At 40.9% G+C, this 14,498-nt stretch overlaps 1 protein-coding gene across 1 annotated transcript in view; it reads left to right on the forward strand.

Annotated features, from left to right (window-relative positions):
• The window catches only part of LOC137326834 (very large A-kinase anchor protein-like), a 68,944-nt gene that overhangs the window by 48,543 nt on the left and 5,903 nt on the right, over positions 1–14,498 (forward strand). The window contains exons 18-20 of the mRNA XM_067992214.1: positions 7,461–7,600; positions 10,780–10,903; positions 14,330–14,488. Coding sequence (XP_067848315.1) covers positions 7,461–7,600; positions 10,780–10,903; positions 14,330–14,488 — 423 coding nt within the window. The remainder of the gene's footprint in view (positions 1–7,460; positions 7,601–10,779; positions 10,904–14,329; positions 14,489–14,498) is intronic.

Genomic DNA, 14,498 nt, shown 5'->3' on the forward strand with positions numbered 1-14,498 from the left:
CCTTTGGCCCATATCTCTTAATACCTTTGTTTTACAGAGGGTCTTAAAGGAGATAGGAGAGAGAAACCCCCTGGAAAATGGTGAAGACCTAGTTGTGCTGGGTCTCCATCGCTTCTGGGAGATTCTTGATTGCCTTATAAGGGGTGAAACTTCTGTTCACCCTTATAAGGAAAGTGACAGTTCTACGCCAAGAGTTCTTGCTTAAAAAGAATGCAAAGTGAGAATATCTTCTGGTCGCCATAAAATACAGTCAAACTCAGGTATCATCAGGCAGACCATGTGGAGACGAGGACAGGTGCACGAACCAAGCAATTATGTACCATGTTAGGCTTTCAGTGGGCCACGTGCATTTAAGGCTGTGTGACAAAGGACATTTCCAGGTGAAACTTGGGGTTGTAAAGAGCCTTGCATTACCTCCCAGGCATTGATAGTGAGCTCTTGAATCATAGAATCATAGAATGGTAACAACATGGAAGGAGGCCTTTTGGCCTGTCGAATCCGTGCTGGCTCTCTGCAAGAGCAATCCAGCTAGTCCCACTCCCCCACCCTTTCCCCGTAGACCTGCAAATTTTTTCCTTTCAAGTACCTATCCAATTCCCTTTTGAAAGCCATGATAGAAACATAGAAACATAGAAAATAGGAGCAAGAGTAGGCCATTCGGCCCTTTGGGCCTGCTCCGCCATTCAAAATGATCATGGCTGATCGTCTAACTCAGTACCCTGTTCCCGCTTTTTCCCCATATCCCTTGATCCCTTTAGCATTAAGAAATATATCTATCTCCTTCTTGAATACATGATTGAATCTGCCTCCACCACCCCATCAGGCAATACATTCCAGATCTTAACCACTCGCTGTGTAAAAAAGCTTTTCCTCATTTGGTTCTATTGCCAATCACCTTAAATCTATGTCCTCTGATTCTTGACCCTTCCGCCAATGGGAACAGTTTCTCTCTATCTACTCTGTCTAGACCCTTCATGATTTTGAATACCTCTATCAAACCTCCTCTCAACCTTCTCTGCTCTAAGCAGAACAACCCCAGCTTCTCCAGCCTATCCTCATAACTGAAGTCCTTCATCCCTGGAACCATTCTAGTAAATCTCTTCTGCACCCTCTCTAAGGCCTTCACATCTTTCCGAAAGTGTTGTGCCCAGACCTGGACACAATACTCCATTGTTTTATAAAGGTTCATCATAACTTCCTTGCTTTTGTACTCTAGGTCTCTAATTATAAAGCCCAGGATTCCGTAGGCTTTTTTAACCACTTTCTCCACCTTCAAAGATATACCCCCAGACCTCTCTCTTCCTGCAGCCCATTTAGAATTGAACCCTTTAGTTTATATTGCCGCTCCTTGTTCTTCCTATCAAAATGTATCACTCCGCACTTCTCTGCGTTAAATTTCACCTGCCACGTGTCCGCCCATTCCACCAGCCTGTCTATGTCCTCTTGTAGTCTATCACTATCCTCCTAACTGTTCACTACACTTCCAAGTTTTGTGTCATCTGCAAATTTGGAAATTGTGCCCTGTACACCCAAGTCCAAGTCATTAATATATATCAAGAAAAGCAGTGGTCCTAGTACCGACCCCTGGGGAACTTTGATGACAAGCCTATTGCGCAGCACTTTATCAAACAGCTTTTGTAAGTCCATATATACTACATCAACCACATTGCCCTCATCGACCCTCTCTGTTACCTCATCAAAAAACTCAATCAAGTTAGTTAAACACGATTTGCCTTTAACAAATCCGTGCTGGCTTTCCTTAATCAATCCACACTTGTCCAAGTGACTGTTAACTCTGCCCCAGATTATTGTTTCTAAAAGTTTCCCTACCACCGAGGTTAAACTGACTGGCCTGTAGTTGCTGGGTTTATCTTTACACCACTTTTGAAAAAGGGTGTAACATTTGCAATTCTTCAGTTCTCTGGCACCACCCCCATATCTAAGGACGAATGGAAGATTATGGCCAGTACCTCCGCAATTTTCACCCTTACTTCCTTCAGCAACCTAGGATGCATCCCATCCGGACCGGGTGACTTAACTACTTTAAATACAGTTAGCCTTTCTAATGCCTCCTCTTTATCAATTTTTAGCTCATCCAGTATCTTAGCTACCTCTTTCACTGTGACTATGGCAGCATCTTCTTCCTTGGTAAAGACAGATCCGAAGTACTCATTTAGTACTTCAGCCATGCCGTCTGCCTCCATACGTAGATCTCCTTTTTGGTCCCTAATCAGCCCCACCCCTACTCTTACTACCTGTTTACTGTTTATATGCCTATAGAAGACTTTTAGATTCCCTTTTATGTTAGCCGCCAGTCTATTCTCATACTCTCTCGTTGCCCCTCATTTCCTCTCTGAACTTTCTATATTCAGCCTGGTTCTCACATATTATCAACCTGACATCTGTCACATGCCCCTTTTTTCTGCTTCATCTTACTCTCTATCACTTTCATCATCCAGGGTGCTCTTGCTTTGGTTGCCCTACCTTTCCCCCTCGTGGGAATGTACCTAGACTGTACCCGAACCATCACTTATTTAAACGCTGCCCATTGTTCAATTACAGTTTTGCCTGCTAATCTTTGATTCCAATTTACCCGGGCCAGATCCATTCTCATCCCACTGATATTGGCCCTCGTCCAATTCAGTATTTTTACTCTAGATTGCACCTTGTCATTTTCAATAATTAATCTAAGCCCTATGATACTATGATCATTGTTCCCTAAATGTTCCCCCACTGACACTTGCTCCACCTCATTCCCCAGAACCAGATCCAGTAATGCCTCCTTCCTCATTGGGCTGGTAGGTACTGATCAAGAAAGTTCTCCTGAACACACTTCAAAAATTCCTCCCCTCTTTGCCCTTTACTATCCCAGTCTATATTAGGATAGTTGAAGTCCTCCATTATCACTAGAATCATAGAAGTTTACAACATGGAAACAGGCCCTTCGGCCCAACATGTCCATGTCTCCCAGTTTATACCACTAAGCTAGTCCCAATTGCCTGCACTTGGCCCATATCCCTCTATACCGATCTTACCCATGTAACTGTCCAAATGCTTTTTAAAAGACAAAATTGTACCCGCCTCTACTACTGCCTCTGGCAGCTCGTTCCAGACACTCACCACCCTTTGAGTGAAAAAATTGCCCCTCTGGACCCTTTTGTATCTCCCCCCTCTCACCTTAAATCTATGCCCCCTCGTTATAGACTCTCCTACCTTTGGGAAAAGATTTTGACTATCTACCTTATCTATGCCCCTCATTATTTTATAGACTTCTATAAGATCACCCCTAAACCTCCTACTCTCCAGGGAAAAAAGTCTCAGTCTATCCAACCTCTCCCTATAAGTCAAACCATCAAGTCCCAGTAGCATCCTAGTAAATCTTTTCTGCACTCTTTCTAGTTTAATAATATCCTTTCTATAATAGGGTGACCAGAACTGTACACAGTATTCCAAGTGTGGCCTTACTAATGTCTTGTACAACTTCAACAAGACATCCCAACTCCTGTATTCAATGTTCTGACCAATGAAACCAAGCATGCTGAATGCCTTCTTCACCACCCTATCCACCTGTGACTCCACTTTCAAGGAGCTATGAACCTGTACTCCTAGATCTCTTTGTTCTATAACTCTCCCCAACGCCCTACCATTAACGGAGTAGGTCCTGGCCCGATTCGATCTACCAAAATGCATCGCCTCACATTTATCTAAATTAAACTCCATCTGCCATTCATCGGCCCACTGGCCCAATTTATCAAGATCCCGTTGCAATCCTAGATAACCTTCTTCACTGTCCACAATGCCACCAATCTTGGTGTCATCTGCAAACTTACTAACCATGCCTCCTAAATTCTCATCCAAATCATTAATATAAATAACAAATAACAGCGGACCCAGCACCGATCCCTGAGGCACACCGCTGGTCACAGGCCTCCAGTTTGAAAAACAACCCTCAACAACCACCCTCTGTCTTCTGTCGTCAATCCAATTTTGTATCCAATTGGCTACCTCACCTTGGATCCCGTGAGATTTAACCTTATGTAACAACCTACCATGCGGTACCTTGTCAAAGGCTTTGCTAAAGTCCATGTAGAACACGTCTACTGCACAGCCCTCATCGATCTTCTTGGTTACTCTGGCTTTTGCACCTCTCTGTAATTTCCCTGCAAATTTGCTCCTTAAATCCTTCCAACAAGTTGGTGGCCTATGGAATACAACCAACACTGAAATGGCACCTCTATTGTTTAACTCTAACCAAATAGATTCTGTCCTTGACCCCTCAAGGACATCCTCTCTCTCCAGAACTGCAATATTCTCCTTAATCAATACTGCCACTCCCCCACCCCCACCCCTTTCTTTCCTTCCTGAACACCTCGTATCCAGGAATATTTAGTACCCAATCCTGTCCTTTGTTGAGCCAGGTCTCCGTTATCGCCACATCAAATTCTCATGTGGCTAATTGCACCTGCAGCTCACCTTGTTTACTAGTCTTCATGCATTTACACATATGCACTGTAAACCGATCTTAGACCTTCTTGTATTCTCTCTTAGTCAGATCCCACCTAATACTATTTCTTGCTCTAGTGCTATCTGGCTTTCCCAATCTTTTGTGCACCTTGCTTCTCCTTTCCAATGATACATCCTGGTGCTCACCCCCCTGCCAAATTAGTGTAAACCCTCCCCCACAGCACTAGCAAACCTCCCTGCGAGGACATTGGTCCCAGCTCTGTTGAGGTGCAACCCGTCCGCCCTGTACAGGTCCCACCTCCCCCAGAACTGATCCCAATGCCCCAGGAATCTAAAGCCCTCCTTCCTGCACCATCTTCCCAGCCACGAATTCATCTGCTTTATTCTCCTATTTCTATACTCGCTAGCATGTGGCACCGGGAGTAATCCGGAGATTGCTACCTTTGAGGTCCTGCTGATTAATCTCTTTCCTAGCTCCCTAAAACCTGCCTGCAGGACCTCATCCCTCTTTCTACCTATGTCGTTGGTACCGATACAGACCACGACCTCTGGCTGTTCACCCTCCCCCTTCAGAATGTTCTGCAGCTGCTCATTGACATCCTTGGCCCTGGCACTAGGGAGGCAGCATACCATCCTGGAATTACGTCTGCGGCCGCAGAAACGCCTGTGTGTTCCCCTAACTATTGAATCCCCTATCTCTATTGCCCTCCTGACCTATCTCTTCCCCCCCCCATACAGCTGAGCCAGCCACATGCTGTGGACTTGGCTCTGGCTGTATTCCCCAGAGGAAGCCTCTCCCTCACCAGAATACCGGTTAGAGAGTGAGATGCACTCAGGGAGCTCCTGCACGACTGAGTGATAGAAGGATTTTAACACAATGAAGTGGAGGTGGTTTTAAGTGGCAAACATACTTAAGTATAGTGCATTCTTGGAAAGTATGGCTGGTGCTTTTTGCCTCGCCTGACCTGGTAAAATCATGAAACTTTTAGTGGCAATGAGTTGCTGTACCTGGGTTATGGAATTAGCATTCCTCAGCCATCTACTTCCAATAGGCCTGAGCAAATCCTTCTATCACTCTGTCTCAAACAAGACCTCTGCAAGGTTAGTTCTGGAGGGTACTAATAACCATTGGGATTGCATCCCAAGGACTTTTAGCCCCAAATAATTTAGCAGTTTTTGTTTCCTGTATTGTTTTTCCACATAGGAAAAATGGTGTCAATCTAAATATTTTTGAAGTAGGTGAAATGGAACAAATCTAAGTAGGATGGCCAAAAATGGCAGCTCTGTTCTTGACATTAATATGTAAGATATGTTTGGAAAGATGCCTTACAAACCAACTTCAGGGTTTTATTGAAAGCATAAGTAGTATTACGATACAAACCTTTATGTAGATTAATGACATCCTGAAGTATTTTGATTAGGTCTTTATATGGGTATATGTCACTGACTTGGCAATGGTTTCTCTTATGATTGATCTAAACGCAGTGATTGTTTCAGGTAAGTCTCAAATCCTTGTTGATTACAGGTGTTAAGTTGGTGAGTAATTACAAACTGTGATATTTGATTGCAGAAACCTATTTGATTTTTCTCTAATCTTGACAGGAATAAAGCAAAGCAAATATATTCCACAAGATCAAATCAACATGTATTTCATTTGGAACTAATTTATTTGAGTGCTAGAAGCTGTCAGATCCTGATACTTATAGCCCTAGCACAATACAAATTAGCTTTTTACACCAGTAAAGTAATTCATTTTTAAGCAATACTACTGGGAGCATCACAAAGTGCGAAAGTGAAGATTTACATATTTATTTATAAAGTCAGTGCTTCTTTCATTAAAAAAATATAAAAAGAGATAAACTGGACATGGCACTACTCCACAATTAAAACTTTATTTTTATTTTTAAATAACTCTTATCCATGAAAGGAAAAAGAAAACGCCAAGGAAGAACTACTTTAAAACTGAGGTTGACTGGGAGCCATCGTAAGTCAGCAAGCACAGGGGTGACGGGTGAATGGGACTTGATACGAGTTAGGATATGGGCAACAGAGTTTTGGATGAGCTCAAGTTTATGGAGGGTGGAAGATGGGAGGCCGGCCAGGAGAGGACTGGAATAGTCAAGTCTGGAGGTAACGAAAACGAGCACCACATTGTCAGGTAGATGCCTGTGTTGTAGCTGTACTGGAACAGCTCGTTCTGGGGCATAGCTAGTTCTGGAACACAGATCTTTTGCAATACAGCCGGGACATTGTCAAGGCCTGTAGCCTTTGCTATGTCCCGTGCATTCAGCCAATTCTTGATATCATGTGTAGTGAATTGAATTAGCTGAAGACTGGCATCTGTGATGGTGTCAACCTCAGCAGGATGCTGAGAAGTATCATTCACCCAGCACTTCTGTCTGAAGATTGTTGGAAACACTTCAGCCTTGTCTTTTACAGTCATACAGACACATCTGTGACAGGTAGATTAGTGAGGACGAGTTCAAGAAGGTTGTTCCCTTGTGTTGGTTCAATAATAGCTATTTTGTATGTTAACTCTGAACTGTGAAATAAAGTAGTTTATCGATTCAGATCAGGTCTCGTTTCATGAAGTCTTTGCTCAGTCCGCCACGAATGTACAATTCAGATCACAAGGGGATGCTATTGTTACACCGCTGGGTTACACCATTGTATAATTAGATATTGGGCAGTACAGGCACATCCCTAAACGTATGATCCTCAGACTACTTACGGGAATGACGATCTAAGGCAAGACCCTAAACTTGTGACAAGCACTTTTATTATGTTCATGATGAGATCTATTGGAGTTGAGAACGTGCATTAATATTTAGTGATATTGGGTGCGGTTACTTTAACAATTTGTATTTGGTATCATAGTTCATTAGAAAGTAAAACATGCTTTTTTCAAAGTGATTTCTTTGTATGTCATATAACTGTTTCTTGCCAGTATGAAGAGCATCTGCTCAGTGTGACCCTATTATTATTTCTTGTTTTAGGATTTTTCCATGCCTTCTATTAGCTTATTTAGCCTTTATTCATTTGAACATCAAGAGCTAATTCTTACAGAAGGTGTCAGCTGCTTGAAGGACAAGGGGTATTACCAATATCCGAAGTCAGTAAAGGTGAACAGTGGAATGTAAGTAGGCACAAATCACCGAATGCCCACAGTTCTAATATTTAGGAGACATATTTATTTCGGTACTAGGGATAAGGAAGCGCAGAGAAGGTAGCTGATTCTGGGTCAGTTGACAACCTTAAAAGGTAGCTGCCTTGATATCAGTTGCGAGGAAGGATTTGAAGGTTGTAGAGATATTACGGTAAATTCAGAAAGACTAAATGCCCAACATGGAGTCTCACTCAATGGGAACAGCTGATTCTTTGAGCCACACTCAAATCAAGCAAGACACCAGGAGCATAGTCTCTCGGCACTTAACCTATTAACACATTGCTTGATTTTTTTTTTATTATGGGGAGATAAAGGAATTCGGTGTTCCCTAAAGTAGAGGATCAACAGGAGGGGGCAGGAAGTTTATGACAGAATAATTAGACAGTCTCTAGATGAAGTAGGCTTGACAGCCAAATGCCCATTTCTTGCTCCAAACGTTTCTATTTTCTTATGCAGCTTTGAACCAAACCAACTCAAGATAATATAAAATGCGATTATACAGATAAAATGACATCTCATGAACCTAGAATAGTGCTATGCTTGGAGGGAGTAAAGATCAGAGATAGGGCTACAGTACTGTAGAGCCAATTCTCAGGCCTGTAGTCCCTTCAGGCCCAGCTCCCTCCTGGGAGTGCAGATCAGTGAATTTACCCCATAAATTGCTCATAGGTAAAGTTGTGCAATAAAAGTTGCAGTCATTTTTTTTAAACTTATAATTATAAATCCAAATTACAAACTTCCATTTACATGATCACTTTTTATTGTAAACTGATCTCTGGCATTTTTATCATTGTTTCAGTCATGTACAATTGAATAACCTCAAAGTTGTCAATGAGATGAATAATGAATTTTAATGGAGCTCTCTTATCAAATATAAGATATTAAGATCATACTGAGTGGGTTAAATTATTTATCTGTCATCCTTGATAAAGATCAATGATGAAGAGTAGAAATGGAACTGAAAATTAAACAAAAGGAACCTTTTAAAAAGCAAAAGCAACAGATTTTGGAGAGGTAAAATACAACAATGAGATTAAAGAAGTAAGGAAATGAGACAAAAGAGGGGCAAGGAAAAGACAACCATCAATGCTGAAGACCTGAAATCAAAACAGCAATGTCAGCTTTGGCTCAATGGTAGCACTCTTCCTGAATCTGAAGGTTGTGGGTTTAAGTCCCATTCAAGAGATCTGACCACATAATCTAGGCTGACGTTCCAGTCCGATACTGAGGGAGTACTGCACAGTTGGAGGTGCTGTTCTTTTGACGAGACAGTAAAATGAGGTCTCATCTGCTCTCTCAAGTGGATTTGAACGATCTCACGGCACTACCTAAAGAACATAGGAAAATGAAGAATAGGTAAAGATCAGCTGGTCTATTGAGTCTGTCACCATGACCCTCATCTGCCCCCCAGACCCCAGATTCTTTCACCTCTCCTGGGAGAGGTGAAAGAATCTTAGGACAAGTTAGGAAAAACTGGGAAATTCCTCTCCAACTGCCAAAGGCAGTCAAACAGGTTGCAGGAGACGATGGTGACTCGGAGACACTTCCCCCAATACCCAACCAGCTTCTATGCGTAGCTATGTTGATAACACTCAGGAACTTGTCCAGCTCCCTTTTGAACGCTTGCAGCGAATCCACACTCACTGCACGTGGAGGAAATTTGTTCCAGACATCGATGACTCTGTGAAAATAAATACCTCCTGACATCTAACCTAGTTCTACGCTTGTGTAATGTCCCCTGGCCCTCCCTAGCCTATCTAACTCAAATAGCCTATCCACATGGAACAAATCTAATCCTTTTATTGTTCTAAAAACCTCAATCAAATCTCCTTGAAGCCTATGCATTTCTAGAGTATATAGCCCCAGCTCTTTAGGCCTATCATGGTAACTGAGGGCCTTTAAACTAGGTATCCATCTAGTGGCTATCCTCTGAACCTTTTCCAGTGCCTCTATGTCATCCAAAATGTGGGAAGACCAAAACTGCGGATTGTATTCTAGATGAGACCTAACTAAGGCCTTGTGCAGAGACAGTATGTAATTCTTGTTTTATATTTAATAGTTCTTGTTTTAATATTCTACTTGCTTTTGCAATAGCCTCACGGCACTGGTCATGGACCTTCAAAGATTCATGCACTGTAACATCCAGGTCCTTCTCCTGCTCAGCAGCCATGAGAACACAACCCTGCATAGTGTAAACATGCTTGGCATTGACCGTACCCACGTGCATAACACTACATATATCTCTGACAGATGCAGGCCCATTGCCCCATCACATTTAAGGCTGCCCGTTATCTATTTTTCTCATCTAAGGTCCTTACACCCGCACATATCTTTGTATCATCCACATACTTATAGACGCTTCCTGATGCCTTTATCCAGATTCTTGATAAAGTTGGTGAAGAGCAACAGTCTGAACACCAACTGTTGGACTCCACTAGTAACCGGTCCCCATGCATTAAGAACTATTTTCTGTCTGTGAGTATGCAACCAGTTCCTTATTCAACCCAGAATCTTCCCGCTAATCCCACAGAAGTCAACCTTATTTAGAAGCCCAAGTGACACTTTGTCAAAGGTTTTTTGAAAATCAAGATACACAATGTTGACTGCACTGCCTGCATACCACCAACTTAGTGACTTCCTCAAAAAAATCAACTAGGTTGATGAGACAGGACTTTCTTTTCCAGAGACTATGATCAGTTTCTCAAATAACCCTTTTCTGTCTAGGTGGTTATATACTGTATCTCCAATGATTCCTTCTAGCAACTAGCCTATAATCAACGTTGAGCTAGTGGGCCTGTAATGGGCCATTCTTCAGTCCATGGCAAGAATCCCAGACCCCCGAGAACTGTTAAATATATGAGCAAGGGGCCCACAGAACACAGAGCCCTTGGGCAGTGAATTCACATTGATCAACTGGCCATAATGTAGGTGTACATGAGACATGAAATTAAGCAAATTCAACATCATCCTTATAAAAAATATGGATAAATACATGAAGTAAATTTGTTCTATTTTCCCACACCAACTACTAAAACAAATGTTTATTAGGTATAAATGACATTATTTAATCAGAGCATGTCAATCATGAAAATGAATAATGCAGCTCTCATTTCACAATTCATCATGATATATTGTCTGTATCTAACCAGATGGATAGCCTATGAACATGCCAATTTTAGAGGAAAGCAGTTACTTTTGGAATGTATTGAAATTACTAACTGGAATAAATTCAGCGGATGGAAGACAATTGGCTCAATTCATCCACTCAAACAGGTAAGTTGCTAAGCTTTTCCAAATCAAAGCTAGATGAGGAACTTCAATTCCTCATATCTCAGTGTTCCCCTTTCACTTGCTTCGTGTTTTTCCAAATTCCACCTCTAACTCTTGTGCTTCTAATTCTCCATCCCTACCAAGCGAAATGCTTCCAAAAATAGGCATTCCCCCAATTCTCTCACTGTAAGGGCAGAAAGGAGCAGCTATATCAATGAAGATATACTGGGAGGGAAACTTTGGTTCATATTGAACTGGAGGAAGGATTCAGTGACATGTTGGGCATGAAGTGTGGAATTTGAAGACACATCAGATTGGCAGGTGGGGGAAAACTAGTTTGCTTGTTAGATATCTGTCTTAAGCATTCCTATCAGCATCGTCTGAATGCCCAGTTATGTGAGCACCAGCTAATACTGAGCCCTTTGCACAGAGAATAAACAAAGGCTAAGTATGCTACAAGAAATAAAATATTTGAGTTTCATACAGCACAAGCACATAAAATGAGTTTACAAATTCAGTCAATTCTCAAAAGTATGTTACAACTCCTTTTATAATATAGGCAGGTTAATATTGTTTATCTTTCTCAGCTTTCCCGTTGGAAATTTACCGTCAGGTTTTGTCTATTAATATTGCTAACAATTACATTGCACGACAGCGAGAAGGGGTGAAAATTTTATACAAAGCTAGGGTTATAATGGAGTCAGTGTAATGCAAGAGAAAGTTAAACTGAGAAATAATACTCCTTTTTAACAGTGATATCCTGAGTTGTGAATGTACTTTTGATTTTCATAGTTGTCATAGCGCACAAGTTACTCACCTGATGATAGAACCTAAGTGATCCTGAAAGTTGCTGACCTTTTAGTGATTTGAGGTGCCTTGAGTGAGAGTGTGATATTTAAAAGCTGGGGAAAGGGAAAATCATGAGTCATGCCTGTGAAGTTTGTTCCATCTCCTGCATTAACATCCTTCAACTCAAGAGCATAAAAAAAAAATCAAAATATAAATTAGTCTAAATTAATGTTAACTTTGCTATCAAAGATGATGAAAAGATGTTAATAATAAAAGTAGTTTCTAGAAGGAAAATAAATGCCAGATAATTAGCGAAACTTTGAAAGAACCTAATCAATGTATGGTAAATAAGTTCTAACTGACTTCCTGATAGTTCAGATGGATGTGTAATATCAAGACTGACTAGGATTGTAATTTACAATGTGCATAGTCTTTGAAAAAAATGCTTGTGTTGCCACCTGGCATCATACAAAATTTAGAGGTGGGACAAATCACCCTTCAATAGTCTTATATTTTCTTAACCCTTTGCTACTTTTTTTCCCCCACCAAAAGGGACGACAATTTGAAATAGCAATTATTGTTAAGGCTTCAAAACTACCAACAGATCTTTAAAAAAAAATTGGAAATTACACAGTATCTAGTTTCTATATTATTAAAAGCATTGAATTTTTGAAGCCACACCATCTTCTACTAATCTGATTGGGCTGTGATAATCATGTGACAAAGTCGTCTCCTTTTTATTGGTCCATGGGAAGCATATAACATAGTCCTCCAAAAAGCTGCTTCATCATTTTCGAGAAACCATGTTGTTCTAGAACAATCTTATTGGGCCACAGTAAAATTGTGACCATCGCCCTTTCGTTCGTGGGAATCACAGGCAGCAATATGATTGATCCACAGGAACCATGTGACCCACACCTCAAAATAACTGCTTACAATGTTCTCAAGTGTGCCAGAAAGGTGACAGCCATTAATGAGTATTGACCTGTTTGTGACAGTAAAACTTTTACTCAAATTATTACATTTTGAACAAATTTTCAATTTTAATTTAATTTACTATTCATTTATTTATATCATTTAACTTCCATTTATTTTTGACCTCACAAGCTATTACTCTGGAGATGCCACTCAGCACTGTTTCAATGTTTAATTTCTTCATTTATAAGCTTTTCTTTTATATCTTTCATATTTTACATACAATACTGCAAGCAACTGTTATTTGTCACGTGGCTAAATCTGGGCGCTCCAGTTTTTATTTTAGAAGGCTGAATCCATTTGCAGTGCATTTCACTTGATTTAATTTTAATTTAAAATTTACAATCCATTCTTCCTGAGAAGTATGCAAAGGGAGTAAATAACATACTTCAAACACATATAGAGAGGAACAGATTCGAGAAATAGAGACACAGTCGAATATAAGGATACTACTGAGATGCAAGAGATTGCTAGATTCACATTATATATCAGTATCATATTATCGTCACCATTTCTTCATTATTTCCATAAAAAACATCAAAGATCTGGGCTCCTTTCAAAGTGACAGTAACTGTCCTCAATGAAGGAACCCACAGAATTAGGTTCTGAGCCCAGAGAGAAGTTCTCCCAAGACAAATGGTTCTGAAGGTGACCAGTGCCCTGTGCTCAATCCAGTGTCACCCAATGTAACCAAGGAAGGAGTGCGAGGTTCCCCTACCTCTTGGGGGATGGTCTCTGTCAACACTGGGTGTTGCAGACAATTCACCCTAGTCAGTTCCACAAAGGGAGTCGTCCTCCCTAAAAATCCAGCACCTGATTGTGTGGGTTGGGAAAGCAAAACCAGGCTTGCTCATCTCAATCTGCACCACTGGGGTATCGGTAGAGGCACAGAAAGCTGATGAAAGTAGAGTGGATAGGGTGCAATCTCCACTTTTCTAGACTCTGCCCTCCTTTCACTCCACTTTTAATGGCAGAATCATCAGCTGCTTTGGCCCATACTCTGGAACTCTCTCCCTCAACCCTTCCATCTTGTTACCGCTATCCCTTCCTTCAAAGGCTTCAAAACCTAACCTTCGACCAGTGTTTCTTTTCTTTCCTGGAAGAAAGGCCAAGAATATATCTGCACTGAAAAAAATCAAATGTATTAATTTTGATTTGGAGAAAGCCAAACCTTATCTTCATAGCTGAAAGGGAAAAGTATTTGTGGCAAAGAAATTTAACGTATGTGAAAAATTGTTGACATCTAAGAATACAGATAGGTTAAACACTACATTATCCTCAGTAAATCTCATTTGAAGCTAATCAAGCACTAAAATGGAGGGGGGGGGGAAAGAGAGTGAAAGAATGCATCCTGTATCTATGAATGAGCAAGGAGTGTTTCTATGAAAGGTGAGGGAGGAAAAAGCGCCTCCAAAAAGTGGGAGGACTTTATGGATGCATTATGGAGCTTTGTTGGAAATGTATTTTTATGTAATTTGACCGAATTTCTTTAATAAGTTCTTCAAACCTTGCTCCTGGACCATATAATGGATAAAGTTATATTTGTCAATGTCTGATTGATAGCAGTACAAAGTTAAATGCCAGATAGAATTCTCAATGGAAATTTCTGACCGGTAACAATGCGAAGTTACTAACAAATGCACCCTCTTGTTCTTATTCCATCAGCCTACAGTCTACTTCACAATCAAAAACAGGGCCACAGGGACATTTGTGACAGTTGGTGGAGATTCAGAAAATCCTAGGAGATCTAAATTATCTGTCTGTCCTTACAATGGTAAACCTACACAGATTTGGTTTTATTGTAATGGACTTATTAAATCCAAGGTAATGTCTC

The sequence above is a fragment of the Heptranchias perlo genome, chromosome 11 (assembly GCF_035084215.1).
Source record: "Heptranchias perlo isolate sHepPer1 chromosome 11, sHepPer1.hap1, whole genome shotgun sequence".
Lineage (NCBI taxonomy): Eukaryota > Metazoa > Chordata > Chondrichthyes > Hexanchiformes > Hexanchidae > Heptranchias > Heptranchias perlo.